This window comes from Thermobia domestica, chromosome 1 (assembly GCF_964235325.1).
Source record: "Thermobia domestica chromosome 1, izTheDome1.hap1.1, whole genome shotgun sequence".
Lineage (NCBI taxonomy): Eukaryota > Metazoa > Arthropoda > Insecta > Zygentoma > Lepismatidae > Thermobia > Thermobia domestica.
In genome coordinates, this window is record NC_137454.1 from 340574507 (window position 1) to 340589458 (window position 14952).

The following is a 14952-nucleotide window of genomic DNA, read 5'->3' on the forward strand; positions in this document are numbered from 1 at the left end:
CAAATTAAAAAAGACCTTTCTCATCATATCAGAAGTTAGTGAATGCATTGGTAGAAATATTTCTATCTTCCCAGGTCGTGGCAAGTAAATTCACCGTATGCAGAAATCAACACTTTGACCTTCGCAAGTGTCCTACTGTTAAGGAAGTTGCTGCACACAAATTCCAGCAATTGCAAGAATTAAGTCTATACACATGAACCACATATTCTCTCGGATATCATGACAGCCTTACCTTGGGAATACAAACAGGTATTAGTCTCGTCACTGGTATGTTCCGTTCCGAGAGCAAGTAGACCCTCTATTGAGTGGCGAAGGAATTAGGAAGTGTAACAACGTATCAGACGACATGAAAATAAGGTAAATCGAATGAATCTTCGGCGAGATCTAAGCTCTCAGGAGATAAACGTGGGATCAAGATCGCAGAAGAAAGGATAAAGATCCTCGTGGAATGGTAGAAAGAAAAAGGATAGAAAAGAAGATGGGAAAGCGCAACTAAAAGCCAAACATCTGGTAAAAAAAGATCCACAAAGGAATGAACAATGATGACCCTCAAACCAGCCCTATGATACAGGCCCAAATAAGAGTCACGGAGTCGCAGAGCATTTCGATCATCCAACAGCGACGACTACACGAGGTAATGACCAGGCTTGGTCAGCTTGGGAAACTATTAAGATGCATCTATTATGGTCCATATCGACAACGCAACTTCATTTGTTCTGCCCAAACCGAAAAAAAAAGGATCGCAGTGATTTAGAGAATGAAGAAATATGTCAAAATATTATGGATAATTCAAGAACCCATTTGACAAGCAAGATTAATATTTCCATAAACAGAGTTTAGCACCAATTCCTATTGGACAGTGGCAGTGAAGTTTCTCTTATCTTTTGGGATGCATGGAGGCGCGCTAGCTACGATGTGATACACACTCGATTGTTATGTGTCAGCGATGTATCATTGCTCGAGTTTGCAGAGAAGGCAAAGCGAGTGTTAGGCCAGAATGAAATAATGGTCTCAATAACTGGTATTCAAATTAACGTAAGGGTATTTGTCGTACCGTCGCTGAGTCTAGAAATTTTGTTAAGCATTAATGCACGGAAGAAATTAGGCGCTGTTTTGAATTTCAGGGATCCAGCTGTTAGAATTCGAGAACAGGATGTGAATAAAATCGTCCGTTTTCTTCTTTTTGTTCCAGAGGGGGCGCGGTGGCTCAGTGGTAGAGCGTTCACCTCCGGTGCTTGGGGTCCCTGGTTTGATCCCAGCTTGCGCCGTGTGGACTTTGTGGTGGACAAACACCAGGCTCGTGGGTTTTCTCGGGGTTCTCCCGTTTTCTCCCACTTTCTTCATTCCAACATTTCATTCATTTCTCATAATCACCGTCTCCTTTAGCCTAACCGGCATAACGTGGGACGTAAAACTCAAAGATTTCATTTCATTTTTTCTTTTTGTTCCAGAATAACTACGGAAGGAGGTATTGATGACTCTCACGTGTCACAATATTTAAAGCTGGACAACCGAATTGGGGTAACGAATCGTGTTACTGAAACAGAGAAAGAAATACATCAGTGTGCTGGATCAGCTGATTCCTTACATCAGACGCAGAAAGAAGGTTAAGATGGTTTCCCGATGAATTCTGGGAGATGTTGTAAGATCATCATGGACAATGCAATATATTTACATTCAAGATAAAGGTGAATACTCAAGATTCCATAGGAAAAAAGAAACATCCTATCCCACTTAAGTATAAACCTCAAGTTAGAGAAGAAGTCAAAAATTTTATGAAGCTGGAATGTTGCAAGCAAGTGTATCTACATTTCTAATCCTACATTAGTCGTTCCAAAAAAAAGTACGGAGAAAATCAGTATGTGTTTGGATGTGAGAGAAATGAATAAATATATCCGACTAAGACAGTTGAAGGAAGAAGCGATTTTTAACATATTTAGTAGAACTAGGGATCGAGAGTTTTAATTGCAATTGAATTTTGTTCAGAGCTACCATGCAATATGATTACACCTTGATTCGCGACAATTTACTTTTGAAGGTTAGCAATGGGAATTTACGGTTTTGCCATACGGATACATCAATGCATCAGTTCAACTGGCTACTGCATTCCAAAGAATACTGCCAAAAGTGGAATTTGGTAAAGGATTCACTAGACACGTAGACCACATATATTTATCTCATGACATCTTTGGTGGACATATACAACAATTGACATGATTGTTTGCTGTCTGAAACAAGTCAATATTAACGTAAGTCTCAAGAAGTCAGCTCTATGTCGTTCAACTGGAAAATTCTTTGGATACATTATCTCTCCTGCCGGAGTACAGAAGGATCCGGAGCCAGTAGCTCCACTAGTATATCACCTACGACCGTAAGCATAAGATCGCTACATCGATTCCTGGGTTGTGTTCAATATTTAGCATAAGTGTTTGGAGAACGTGGCCGGAGATGCCGCACCGCTTAACGCATTTTATAAAAGGGAAGAAAATGGTTGTGGACAGAAGAGTGTGAAGCGGCAAATCCGGCTTTTATGAGATTAATTCAAAGGATTTGCGAAGATGGGAAATTAGCACTGCCTGATTTTAATCGCGAGTTTATAGTCAACAGCGACGCATCCCGTATTTCACTGGCCATCTCTTTAGAACAAAAACAAGACGGAAAAGACAGGGCAGTCCAATCTTGACGTATAGAAGCTGTGCATCCCAAAAACGCTTGTTCCAGTAGTGTTAGTCTTTCATGACGAAGAAAGTCATTGAAGAGTTGATTGTACCATCGACACGATACAACAAACGTTGTGTTGGAAAAAGCTACAAGATATGAAATGTTTCATCACTGATTGCAAAAATGTATGGAAACAAAACATGACTATCACCCTGTTGTAAAAATGATGAAATCAGCTCATCCCACCAGGGTCAGACCAATTGTGTACAGTGATTTTCTACAACCATGCCTCACCCCCTCCATCAACCATGGGATAGAGTTATATATATATAAAATGTTTCAGAATCATTCACGGGATATTTGGTCATATATCTACATCGTAAAACCAACTCGCAGGCGGTTATTAGGAGCTTCCAAGTCTACTTTGAGCACTTAGACCGACCCGAAAGTTTATGTGACAATGCTCCGGTGTTCCACACCCAAATCTTTACTGAAGGACGGAAAATTTAAACATCAAGATAAATTACACAACCAGGTATCGTCAGAGCAGTAACTTCACTGAAAGGCAACACCTAGGCTTTCTAAGACTCCGCAAGACAACAGTTAACGAAAACCACTAGAGCTGGTATCAGTATCTTCAACCATGCATCAGATTGATGAATAGCCATAGCGTGTCAAGTTCGCTAGGTGTATCTCCAACATCCCTGAGGTTAAATATAGATAAGCATGCTGCTCTTATGAGATTTTTTGGACAGGAACTCAAAAAGGAATATGACGACCTTGATTACCTCAAGATGTGGCAAGAAAATTTACTGAGCAGAAGAAAGTAAAATTGAAGAGAAGGAATGACAGACAATTCAAAGCAAGAAAAGAAGCGAGAGATCAAGTATGAGATATTCAGAAGCTAAGATAAGAATGTTCGTTATTTTTTTAGAGGCTCGTACATCTCTTCAGACAAATTTAATGATAAGGTACTTCCTAATGATGGGAATACATTAACTTTTGAGTCGGTGAATAATTGTCGATTACGAAAACCACCAGAAAACGTCAAGAGAGAATGCTCTGAAAAAGCAAATCAACATACGCAAAACATCGTAAATACGAATTGAACAATTAAAAGGACATTGTTGCTACTTCAGTCTCCTAAAGTTTGACATTATATCTGATATTTTGCATTATTATGTACAAACCGTTGCTTAATTACACTAAAAATTTCGTCTATATCGCCAGAGTCCTCGAACTACTCTCAAGAATTTCGGTCGTTGTTCGAGACCATTTATCGCCAGTCAGAAAGGCGATAATATCAGTGACGTAAACACAGATAGTTGGGAGTGATGGAAGTTCCAACCTTGACAAGAAATAACTTCCGACGCTCGAAGCAGGAGAAAGCAGAGGGAGTATGAATAAAATATTGTCCGAGTTAAGATAAAGGATAGTAGTGAGAAATCTATATACACAGCATCTGTTTTGGAGCAGTTATTTTCTGGTTTAATTAGGTTATATATATATATATATATGAAAAATGCTATAATTCCAGATCCAGTGAACCACCTTTCTGTTTGATTGCAGTCTATTTAAACGTAATAAAACAATATACCAACATATATGGTCAACTAAAATAAGCTCTCCCATTGCCTTAAACGCTCATTGGGCCTAACGAAGACTTGATTGGATTAGATTTGAATTAGCGTCCAGCTGAGCAGAGGTTATATTACACCCTAACCTGCTATCCGGGCCATGTAACTTCCCTCCGGGAATCGTACCTGGGTCTTCCAAGCCAATGCGCGTACGCTATCTAAGTGGAAGCTCGAAAGACAAACGACAATGAACGTGTTCAGTATAACTCTCCTTCAAGCGAATCAAAAATATAATAAAGTGATTTGTTCTTCCAAGCCAATGCGCGTACGCTATCTAAGTGGAAGCTCGAAAGACAAACGACAATGAACGTGTTCAGTATAACTCTCCTTCAAGCGAATCAAAAATATAATAAAGTGATTTGTTTTAGAGGTTTGAAATGAAATGAAATCTTTCTGTTTTACGTCCCACGATTAAGCCGGATTTTAGAGGTTTGAAATCAGTGGCTTGTGTTTACGTCTTTCGTTCAGTTTTACATTCAGCCTTCAAGTATGATTTTCGTCAATGCTAGACAGTGTTTCTTTGTATTATTATAGTCCTAATTATGTGTATCTTTCCGAGAAGTCAATTCATTCAGAGCTAATGCTTTTGTCACACCATCTGGTCTTGTTCCGTATTGATTTTAATCACATTTTCATATATACCGATATTAGACAAAAAAATACAAGGATCACATTACCTAGAGAGAATTAAATGGAGTCCGTTAATTTATAGTACTTTACGTCCTGTTGGTTTTCTTTGGATAAGATTCGCACGAGGAAAATAATTGTGTGGAAAGAATACTACAAGTTGTGATTTTCCGTTTTGTATTTGGATACCACGAACATTTTCTTAAGGAGTAGTGCATTTCTCTGGTAAAGATTTCTATATTTTAATTTTCGATTCACTTCGTTGTAACAACTCTATTAATACATGGTTAAAGTCAATATATTATCTCAAATTCCAAAGCCCATAATTGTCCAACAATGTTCTTGCAAGAGTAATGCTCATCTTGTTTAGTGTGATTGGTTATGGATGAATTTAATATTTAGGTGTGTTTAAGAATATCTTTAGATCAGCATTTCTGGCAAACACGAAAAAGGTAATTTCAACATGCATACGTACCAGTTGTGCTGTTTGTTTTGTGGTAACTGTACATCGAAACGAAATATATTCATACAGCGTTAATGGAGTAGATTCCTCACATATTCTTATGGTAATGCCAGTATTTGCTTTAATTCATTTCTATATAAGCTCATGGAAGAATCTATCGTTCTTTCCTTTGTTCTTGAATAGCATTGTTCGTTACATTTCTTTTTAAAAAAAAACAAATTCTTATGTGGTATGCACAAACAAATTCTCGTAGGCTATCTTTAACTCTTTGTATATTTTCACACCTTTTCTTGTTTCTCTCTTATTAATGGTATTATGTCATTACAGACAATTCAACATTTCATATTTAGGTTGGTCTATATCCTTGACGTAAATTTTGGTCAAATTTAGATGAGATGGGCGCCTCTTATTCATATATGCCTCCGATTATTTTATATTACTCGCCACTGAGTGATTAAAAAGAATTATTCCTCTAATTATATAAAATTAGTCATGTATCTTATGATATAGTTTTCGCAGAGTTGTGAATTAAGTCACAAATTTACTGGTTAAAACTTCCTATCTGATCAACAAGACGAAGTTTTTTCTTACTCTCACTTATCCGCGTACTGCTGGATGCTCGAATTTTTATTCTACGTAGATGTTAGAAATTTCGTGCTAACTCCTGCTTTTTATATTCTCAAGTAGAGCATTAGGCCACTTGTGTTTTATCATACAGTTGACTACTTTTTCTTATGCAAGAATGAGGTTCTAAAGGGTTCACTCTGCTGTTTCCGTGGGCTCCGTACCACACTGTAATTGAGTAGTTGTGAATAATTTTTGTAAAAGTGCTATTCAGCGTACACAATTTCCGACGGTGTATAATAATTTATGTCTAACATTTCTTGCTGTAATCATGGAAATAAATGTAGATATTGGGATAGGCTTATCACGCAACTACAGGTGTATTATTTAACGTAAGAACTTATAATAAGTTTTGCCATCGAATAGGAAGGGGAAACTCTTGTGACTAAGCTCACAAGATATCTTCTCAAATGTAAACAATTCACACGCAAGACTACTGCTGAGAAAAGAATGATTTAGCCATCTATCTGGCCTTCAATGAAGCTAGATTATAAAATATTGTGACAAGTCCAGACTGTCTTTTTATATAATTGAATATTATCTCGCGGGAATGAATACTAACGAATTATGAAAACAAAGTTTGTGGTAAGTGAGGTGAATCACAGTAGGGTGAGATCAAATGGAAGAAGATTTACTCCGCTATAAGTACAGTTGATCACTATAATAGAAAGAATTGACATATTATTACAGGAATAGTGAAATCGAAATGTTAAGATAGGTGGAACATGTCGCTAGACAGTATTGCGCAGGGGCATCGTATGATTCCTGCTAAAGAAAGTGCTATAGAGCCGGTTATGTTCATGGGAAAATAATGTTGTATTATATAGCGAGATGAGTGGATGATATGAATCCAGGGTGTGTTGGTTTAGTCCAGGATGACATCCAGTGGAAAAGTTTTATTTGTGAGGCTATAAGTTTTCCGTTTAGGCGAATCACAGAGCGAATGGTTTTCGTATATTACCGATTTTTTTCTTTTTATTTTTAAGGTTTAAGAGTGCATGATATATTCTATTTTCAACTGGGTTTAAGATTTACTGCTAAAGTTACACAGTTTTCTACTAATTACTATCAAAACTTCAAATGAAAGTCAGGGCTGTTGCAAATATTGAACTCTTTACGGCATATTAACAATACGTTCCATAAACATATTCATTGAGTTCCTACTTCCATTTCCACCTATAAAATCATGTTCATTCCACACTGCAACATATGTACACTCATCTCCAAAATTATTGTCGCATGTCTATAAATATAATTTTGTAGGAGTATAATTTGATAACGAATTCGCCCGGTATTTCTTATAATGTTAGTATGTGTATAATCGGCAAAGACATGTATGTGGCAAATTTCATGTCAAAAGAGCAGTAAACATGGACAATAAAACGAAAATAAATCTTTCTTGTCCATTTAGCAACATTTTGTTTTACTCATTCTAATTTTCGTATTTATAATCCTTTTCCTATGAAACTTTCCACAAATATACATTTTCTGATTAAACACATAGAATCAGTATTAAAAGTATTCTACAAAATCATTATCAAATTATATTCTTACAAGAAGTCAGTTATAGATATGCGACAATTATTTTGGACATGAGTGTACCTTGATTTGTACTTGAGTTAAATTGGATTTCAAATTTTTAAATATAAATACAAATTCAGATATTCAAACAAAGGGTATTCTCCTCTTTGGAGAATATAACTGGAACGGAAACCCCAGGATTTTTCTAAATCCCATATTTCTACGTTTGATGTAATAGTTCAATACTATGAGATATCAGTTAATCACGATTCACAATGTACGAGTGCCTCCGAACTACGCATATTTGAGGTGCAAAATGAGTATGTTCCTATTAGTGCACCTTTTATAGAACGTTTGCATTTTTCTGGAGTATGATATTCTTTATCTCCATTTCGTGTTTATTGATTTTTTTTCAGATTCCATAAAAATACTATTTCGGGAAGAGCTAATAAGATCATTACACGAAAGGAAAAAAATTCTCATTCAGATGAAAATTCTCGTATGAAGAACAAAATTTCGAAAGGGTTTCTTCAATCATATTCGCCCACACAAATCTTAATACATACCGGTGAAAAATATCACACGGGCCAAGACAGTGGGAATCATATATCCACGCATATAGGAGAAAAAGCAAAGCTATGCCGAGAAGATAGAAATGGATTTATTTCGAACTCGAATTTGGTAACACACATTCTGCCACATACAGGTGAAAAACTTCACAAGTGCCAAGTGTGTTCAGAGGCATTTATTAAAAAATCATATTTGCGAAAACACATGTTCACACATAGCGGTGAAAGGCCTCACAAATGCCAAGAGTGTGCTAAGCGATTTATCAGAAAATCGGATTTGCAATTACACATATTAACACATACAGACGAAAAACCTCAGAAGTGCCAAGAGTGTGCAAAGGGATTTATCAGAAAATCAGATTTGCGAAAACACATGTTCACACATACAGACGAAAAACCTCACAAGTGCCAAGAGTGTGCAAAGGGATTTATTACAAAATCAAATTTGCGAAAGCACATGTTCACACATAATAGTGAAAAGGCTTACAAATGCCAAGAGTGTGCAAAGGGATTTATCACAAAATCACATTTGGAATTACACATGTTCACACATAAGGACGAAAAACCTCACATGTGCCAACAGTGTACGAAGGGATTTATCAGAAAATGGGATTTGCAATCACACATGGTCACACATACAAGTGAAAAACTTCACAAGTGCCAAGAATGTTCAAAAACATTTATTAAGAAATCATATTTACGAAACCACATGTTCACACATAACAGTGAAAGGCCTTACAAATGCCAACAGTGTGCGAAACGATTTATCAGAAAATCGAAATTGCTATTACACATTTTCATACATACAGACGAAAAACCTCACAAGTGCCAAGAGTGTTCAAAGGGATTTATCACAAAATCAGATTTGCGAAAACACAAATTCACACATAACACTGAAAGGCCTCAGAAGTGCCAAGAGTGTGCAAAGGGATTTATCAGAAAATCATATTTGCAATTACACATGCTCACACATAAGGACGAAAAACCTCACAAGTGTCAAGAGTGTTCGAAGGGATTTATCAGAGAATCAGGTTTGCGAATGCACATCTTAACACATACCGGCGAAAAAACTCACAAATGCCGAGAGTGTGCAAAGGGATTTGTTTCAAAATCAAATTTGCGCAAACACCTGTTCACGCATTCAGTTGAAAAACCTCACAAGTGCGAGGAGTGTACAATGGGATTTAACACTAAACCAGGTTTGCGAAAACACATGTTCACACATACAGACGAAAAACCTTTCAAGTGTCAACAGTGTGGAAACGGATTTCGTACAAAAGAAAGATTGGTAAATCACATATTCACGCACACAGATGAAAAACCATATATATGCGAAGAGTGTGGTAAGGGATTTATTACAAAAAAAGATTTGGCAATACACATGACCAAACATACAGGTGAAAAAATGCACAAATGCCAAAAGTGCGAAATGGGATTCGTAACAAAATCAGGACTAGCAAATCATATGTTCAATCATACAGGTGAAAGAGAAAATCTATGCCATGGGTGTGGGAAAGCATTTATTTCAAGATCAGATTTATTAAGTCACATGTTTGTGCATACAGGTAAAAAATGTGTCATCTGCCACGATTGTAATAAGGGATTTAGTAAAAAGTCAGATTTGGTGAAACACATGTACATACATACAGGTGAAATGCGTTATAGATGCCAAGAGTGTGGAAAAGGATTTAAGGAAAAATATAACTTGGAATATCACATGCTCACACATACAGGTGAAAGATCAAGTCTATGCCACGTGTGTGGGAAGAGATTTATAACAAGATCACTTTTGGTAAGACACATGTACAAGCATACAGGTGAAAAACCTTACACCTGCGAAGAATGTGGAAAAGGATTTCTCACAAAATCAAAATTAGCAAATCACACATTCATGCACGCAGGTGAAAAAACTAACAAATGACAAGAGCGTGGGAGCGAATTTTACAATCAGATTTGAGAAAACAAAGAAGAAAATTTTCACCTTGGTAACAGATATGTTTACACGTACAAATGTCAAGTCTTACAAATGCCAAAATTAGCGTAACTTTCCTATTAAAATATATTTGGGAGGATATTTAGTACAGGCATTGAAAAAACCTCATACTAAAGGAATAAAAGGAATTTTATTCAGAGGACAAGCTTGGTAACACGTAATCACATGCAGATTACACCTCATGCCATTTTGTCAAAAATTCCACAGAATTTACTGATCGAAATGCTGTTTCTTGATACGTACTGATAACCCCGTAAACTCTTCACTTATTTCTTGATTTTAAACATGTATGTTTTACGGAAACATACTGTTTCGTATAAAATTGCAGGCAAATACAAGGAAAGAGAACAAATTATCTTAATACTTCAAACAAAGTGACATTGCTCGAAAGCATGGATATACCTTTAAAATTATGAAACTAATTAAGTGGATCAAGTGTGGTGCGCTGATAGTGATAGAAGCCGAAGTAGAAACAAGGTTTTTGATATGTTTTCATTGTCCGATTCTATTCTTACATTTTCTTCAATATATAGTATCTTAGTATTTTGCAACTGATAAGAACAGAAACACTGTGGCACGTATGAAGTGCAAGAAGTTTGATAAAACAACACAGTTTCGTACCCAAAAAAATCACTACCTGATTCATGCCCTCTTTTTCAATGCAGTGGAATTTAAAGTATTCAGTTTATATGATGTGTTTCCAATCTATGCCCCTCTATCTGCCGGCGTAAGAACTCGTGTGGCAAGTTTCATTTGAGGTATATATATATATATATATATATATATATATATATATATATATATATATATATATATATATATATATATGTTTGTGTGTGTGTGTGTGTGTGTTATGTAAATTGAAGGGTAACTTTTCGTAGGAACACGATGTAACCCCACCCAAGTCTATTGTGTGCAATGTGAATGTGTGTCTTTCCTTGTAAACGTGAGAGTGTGTTGATGTGTCTGTGTTATGTCCTGTGACTCACTTCAGCATGTGATAGAAACCATCGGTATTGAAGATAGATTACTAATCTGAATCATCACATCTTCCCTAGTTATGATTTGGTTTTACCGACTTCAATCTTACATCTTCATAGGATAAGCTTGCCAATGCCAATGCCAAAAGCGTTTGGACAGTAGGATTTTCCGTAACGTAATGGGTCTCACTCTAGAAGGGAACAGTGCTTTTATCAAATTTTAGCGATTAGAGATTGACTTTTCAACAAGCGAATACAATCATCGAAGACCGAATTTCATGGGATACGGACTGAATCCAGACCTTATCTCTGTCTCGCAAACAACTTTGAAAAACCCTAATTTTTTCAAAATGCTAAACAGGATAGATGTCTATACAGCGTTTAAAATTACTGGAGAAAGCTTTAAATGCACTAGGTCCAACTTCACTTTCACACTTAGCTACTTTAAGGTTATATTTTTAAATCCATTGCTAACAGGTTGACTCGAGAAACTAGGCCAATTGTAACAATTGCAAAAAAAGACGAATCAGGAACATTATAGAAGGGTTTCAGGCTCTGGCATGTTGGATTATTAAAAGGATTCCCCCAAACAAACTGACAGCAAAAAATGTCTAGGAGTCGAATAACTCGAAGCCCAATTAGACATGATCAATATGGAAGGACTGCTATTACGAAATATTTGTACTGTATTTTAGTACGTACAACAGCGTCTGAATTAAGAGGAGATCTCGGTAATGGCAAACCAGAAATATTTTTCAGAAAACTAAATATCATATGGTGAGGTAACACTACTAGGCAAAGTCAGGGTCACATGCGACGTCGGCTGACTATAGTTACTAAATTTAGTCCCATCAACAGACATCCTATCTGTACAGATGTTTGTGAAGCAGACTTTCTTCCTAGCGATATTATCACTTCTGGACTCCAGATTCAACAATTTTCTAATTCGAAGTCATGGACTTAATTCTAACCGCGCTGATCTCCCTTTGGGTTTGATCATAGCGAAGTTCGAGTCTTTGCTGAAGAACAGACTTGTTTGGTAAAACTCTTATATTCATCGCAAACGGATTCAAGGATGGTGGCTGTAGCTTCATAAACTACTTTCACTGAAATCCTATCCTTACTATTCGCATTCACCGCCTCAGGTAACTTTCAAGACACTTCACGTTATTTATCAAATTTTGCAACAAAGCAAACAAGCGTGTCCCAACAGAATTCCCTAAACCGCTAATCGGGGTTGAAGCAGCTACAGGGGTTTTCGAAATACCAGGTCATTTTCATTTGGCTTAATCAGACCACCATCATCAATGGATTTCTCAATCACTTGTTTTCTTTCAGTAACTGGCAACTCTTACAAATCCATTGAGAGGAGTCCTTATTTATTAACTTAAACATGCCATATTCTTTTGTCCCGACAGAACGGAAATGTAACACCGGGTACATATTTCGCACATCACTGAATTTTCTCAGATTCTAAATTCAGCACTCTCATTGCAACAGGCATAATCTCCGGAACTACTCACATTTCCGCTTCCGGAAACGCGCTTAGGCAAAATTATAGGAAAACAATATATATATTAACCATAATACCAAACTTCTATGAGAGAAACCCATACCAACGCACTCGGCACCGAAACATCCACTTTATTTTCATCCTTCTATTCTGCACGTTACCTTTTACTTACCTTCCTACCACAGTCTTAGTTGAATAAAGGAAATCTCAGAACGGTACTTCGAAGAAGACAGTCAAACAACGTAATACTCATTTCGATTATCTTCTCAAATTAAACTGCTGTTCAAACATTAAATCTTCTAAGTAGCATTCCTTAAAGTGTACTTTAATTGTCTAGCAACCCAAAATTCCTTTATCACAGCATGTAAAAATCACAGAACGTTAACACAATATTTGCAAGTATCAGAACAAAAGAAGAAAATAAAAAAAATCAAGTACAGTTACTGGATTTAGTATAAGCTTACACATGTTTCGCTTGTTTAAATTTTTAGTCCAACATTTTAACAAATTTCCACAGACACGCTTCTTCCTTTGATTGAATACCAGATTTCCACGGATATTCGTTCACTAAAAGTATAAATCTGTGACTTTAATGCTTATCCACTGAAGGTTTAGTTTTGTTTGACTTTAATAGTTATTCACCGAAAATTTATTTTAAAATAATCACTAAGATTTTGTCGTTCACGAATTATTAGTTGCATTTAGCTGCCTAACATACTTTCAACGAACTTTACATATAATGATGTTAGTAACCACGAAAAACCTTATACTTTTGCATTTAACATTACATCCATCTTCACTGTTAAACAGGAGTAATTATTATGTCCCGCCGAAGCGTCTGTCGACATTTAGAACTCAAAATAAATCACAATCTGGCTCAGGTGTCACTGGAACGATAAAAAAAAGGGAAACAGAGAACTTAAATGTATTAAGTAAGTCGTTTCTGTTCCAACACAGTGCAATGCCAACAGCATTGTATTACTATTTTAAATTGGAAACACACCTGAAAGCACCGAAAAATTACTTGCGTTCAATTATAAAATTCCTGTTTATTTCGTAAAACTGACAATTTAATATTAAGGTTTGAAGTGAAACTTTACTATAGGCAGGCAAGACAGCTCCTAACCGAAAGACTGAGGCGAGAGTTTACTGACCTTCACAAAATATCACTAGGAAGACTAAGCTTTGGTTGTTTTGTCAGTTTATTATCGTAGACAAAATATAAACTGATATGTATACTAAAAAAAAGAGACGATCGTTATTTAGAAAACCTCAGTGAATATTGGAAAGATATTTGGACACAAAATATTCCTGAATGGCAACTGAATCCGTAAAAGAAAAGACGAAAACTTGTAGCGTTACCTTTAAAGGAATACATACAGACAATAGAAAAAAAACTTCTTAATCTACTAACGTAAACTATTTACAACACAACCAGCTGTATTTCACACAGAGAAGGAAGAGAGTGCTTTAACTAAGATGATTACACGGCACGGAGCAAAGCCGTTAGCCAAGGCAGGAAATGCCTCCTATTAGAATTGACTTATTCAGCAATGATGTAGCATACCTTGTGCAACGTAAAACTGAACATATTTCGAATGAATATTAATCAGTGGCGCAAACCCCGGGGGAAGAGGTGCACATGTCCCCCCAATCTTGGACCTGGGTCTCCTCAATAATCTGACTTAAAAATTGCTTTTTGGGATAAATGTGATGATTTGTGTTCGACTGCCACAAAAGAATGTAAGATGAAATTCATTTCTCTTGGCTTTTCCATTTTTAAAAAAAGGGGAATCGTATTCTGTAGTATTTTAAACTGAACTTCGTGCTGTAGTGCGTCTAGTAGCCTCATCAATACGTACAAATTTCAATTCCGCTACTTGGGCACAAATTGCAATAAATGCCAAAGAAGTATATGCCCCTCTCCTCATGCTGGAAAGTTGTCTCAGCTGTAGGTACGGGCACAAATTCCGGGGAAATGGGGGCACATGTCCCCTCCTCCAACATTGAAACTGGAAACTCCCAATAATCCGATTTGAAAAGCGCTTTTTGCAGATAACTATGATGATTTGTGTCCGATTGCCACAAAGGAATGTAAGATGAAATTGATTTCTCTTGGCTTTTCCATCTTTATCTTGTCTTCCCATCTGCGCCTATGTCTTCCTAATGGTCGTTTTCCGTTTGGTCTTACCGATAACACTTTGAAAGTGTTCCTACTTTCTTCCATCCTGGCTACATGACCTGCCCACCTAGGCCTCCTAGAATTGATTTGGTTGGGTTCTGCGGTGTGTATCTCCCTTTCTCTACGCACATTAGTTTTTGGCTGCGTGATAAGCAAATCGTCAAAGAAATCTTTCCTCTATT

At 36.5% G+C, this 14952-nt stretch overlaps 1 protein-coding gene across 5 annotated transcripts in view; it reads left to right on the top strand.

Annotated features, from left to right (window-relative positions):
• The window catches only part of LOC145663623 (uncharacterized), a 138226-nt gene extending 127365 nt beyond the window's left edge, over positions 1 to 10861 (top strand). For 4 of the 5 annotated variants that reach the window (XM_081729728.1, XM_081729735.1, XM_081729742.1 and 1 more), the window contains exon 3: positions 7950 to 10861. In XM_081729728.1, the coding sequence (XP_081585854.1) occupies positions 7950 to 10023 (2074 nt within the window). In that variant the 3' untranslated portion in view covers positions 10024 to 10861. Of the gene's footprint in view, positions 1 to 1451; positions 2964 to 7949 lie in introns of those variants that run through there. The other variant, XM_081729754.1, reaches the window with a different exon arrangement.
• The last annotated feature ends 4091 nt before the right edge of the window (positions 10862 to 14952 follow it).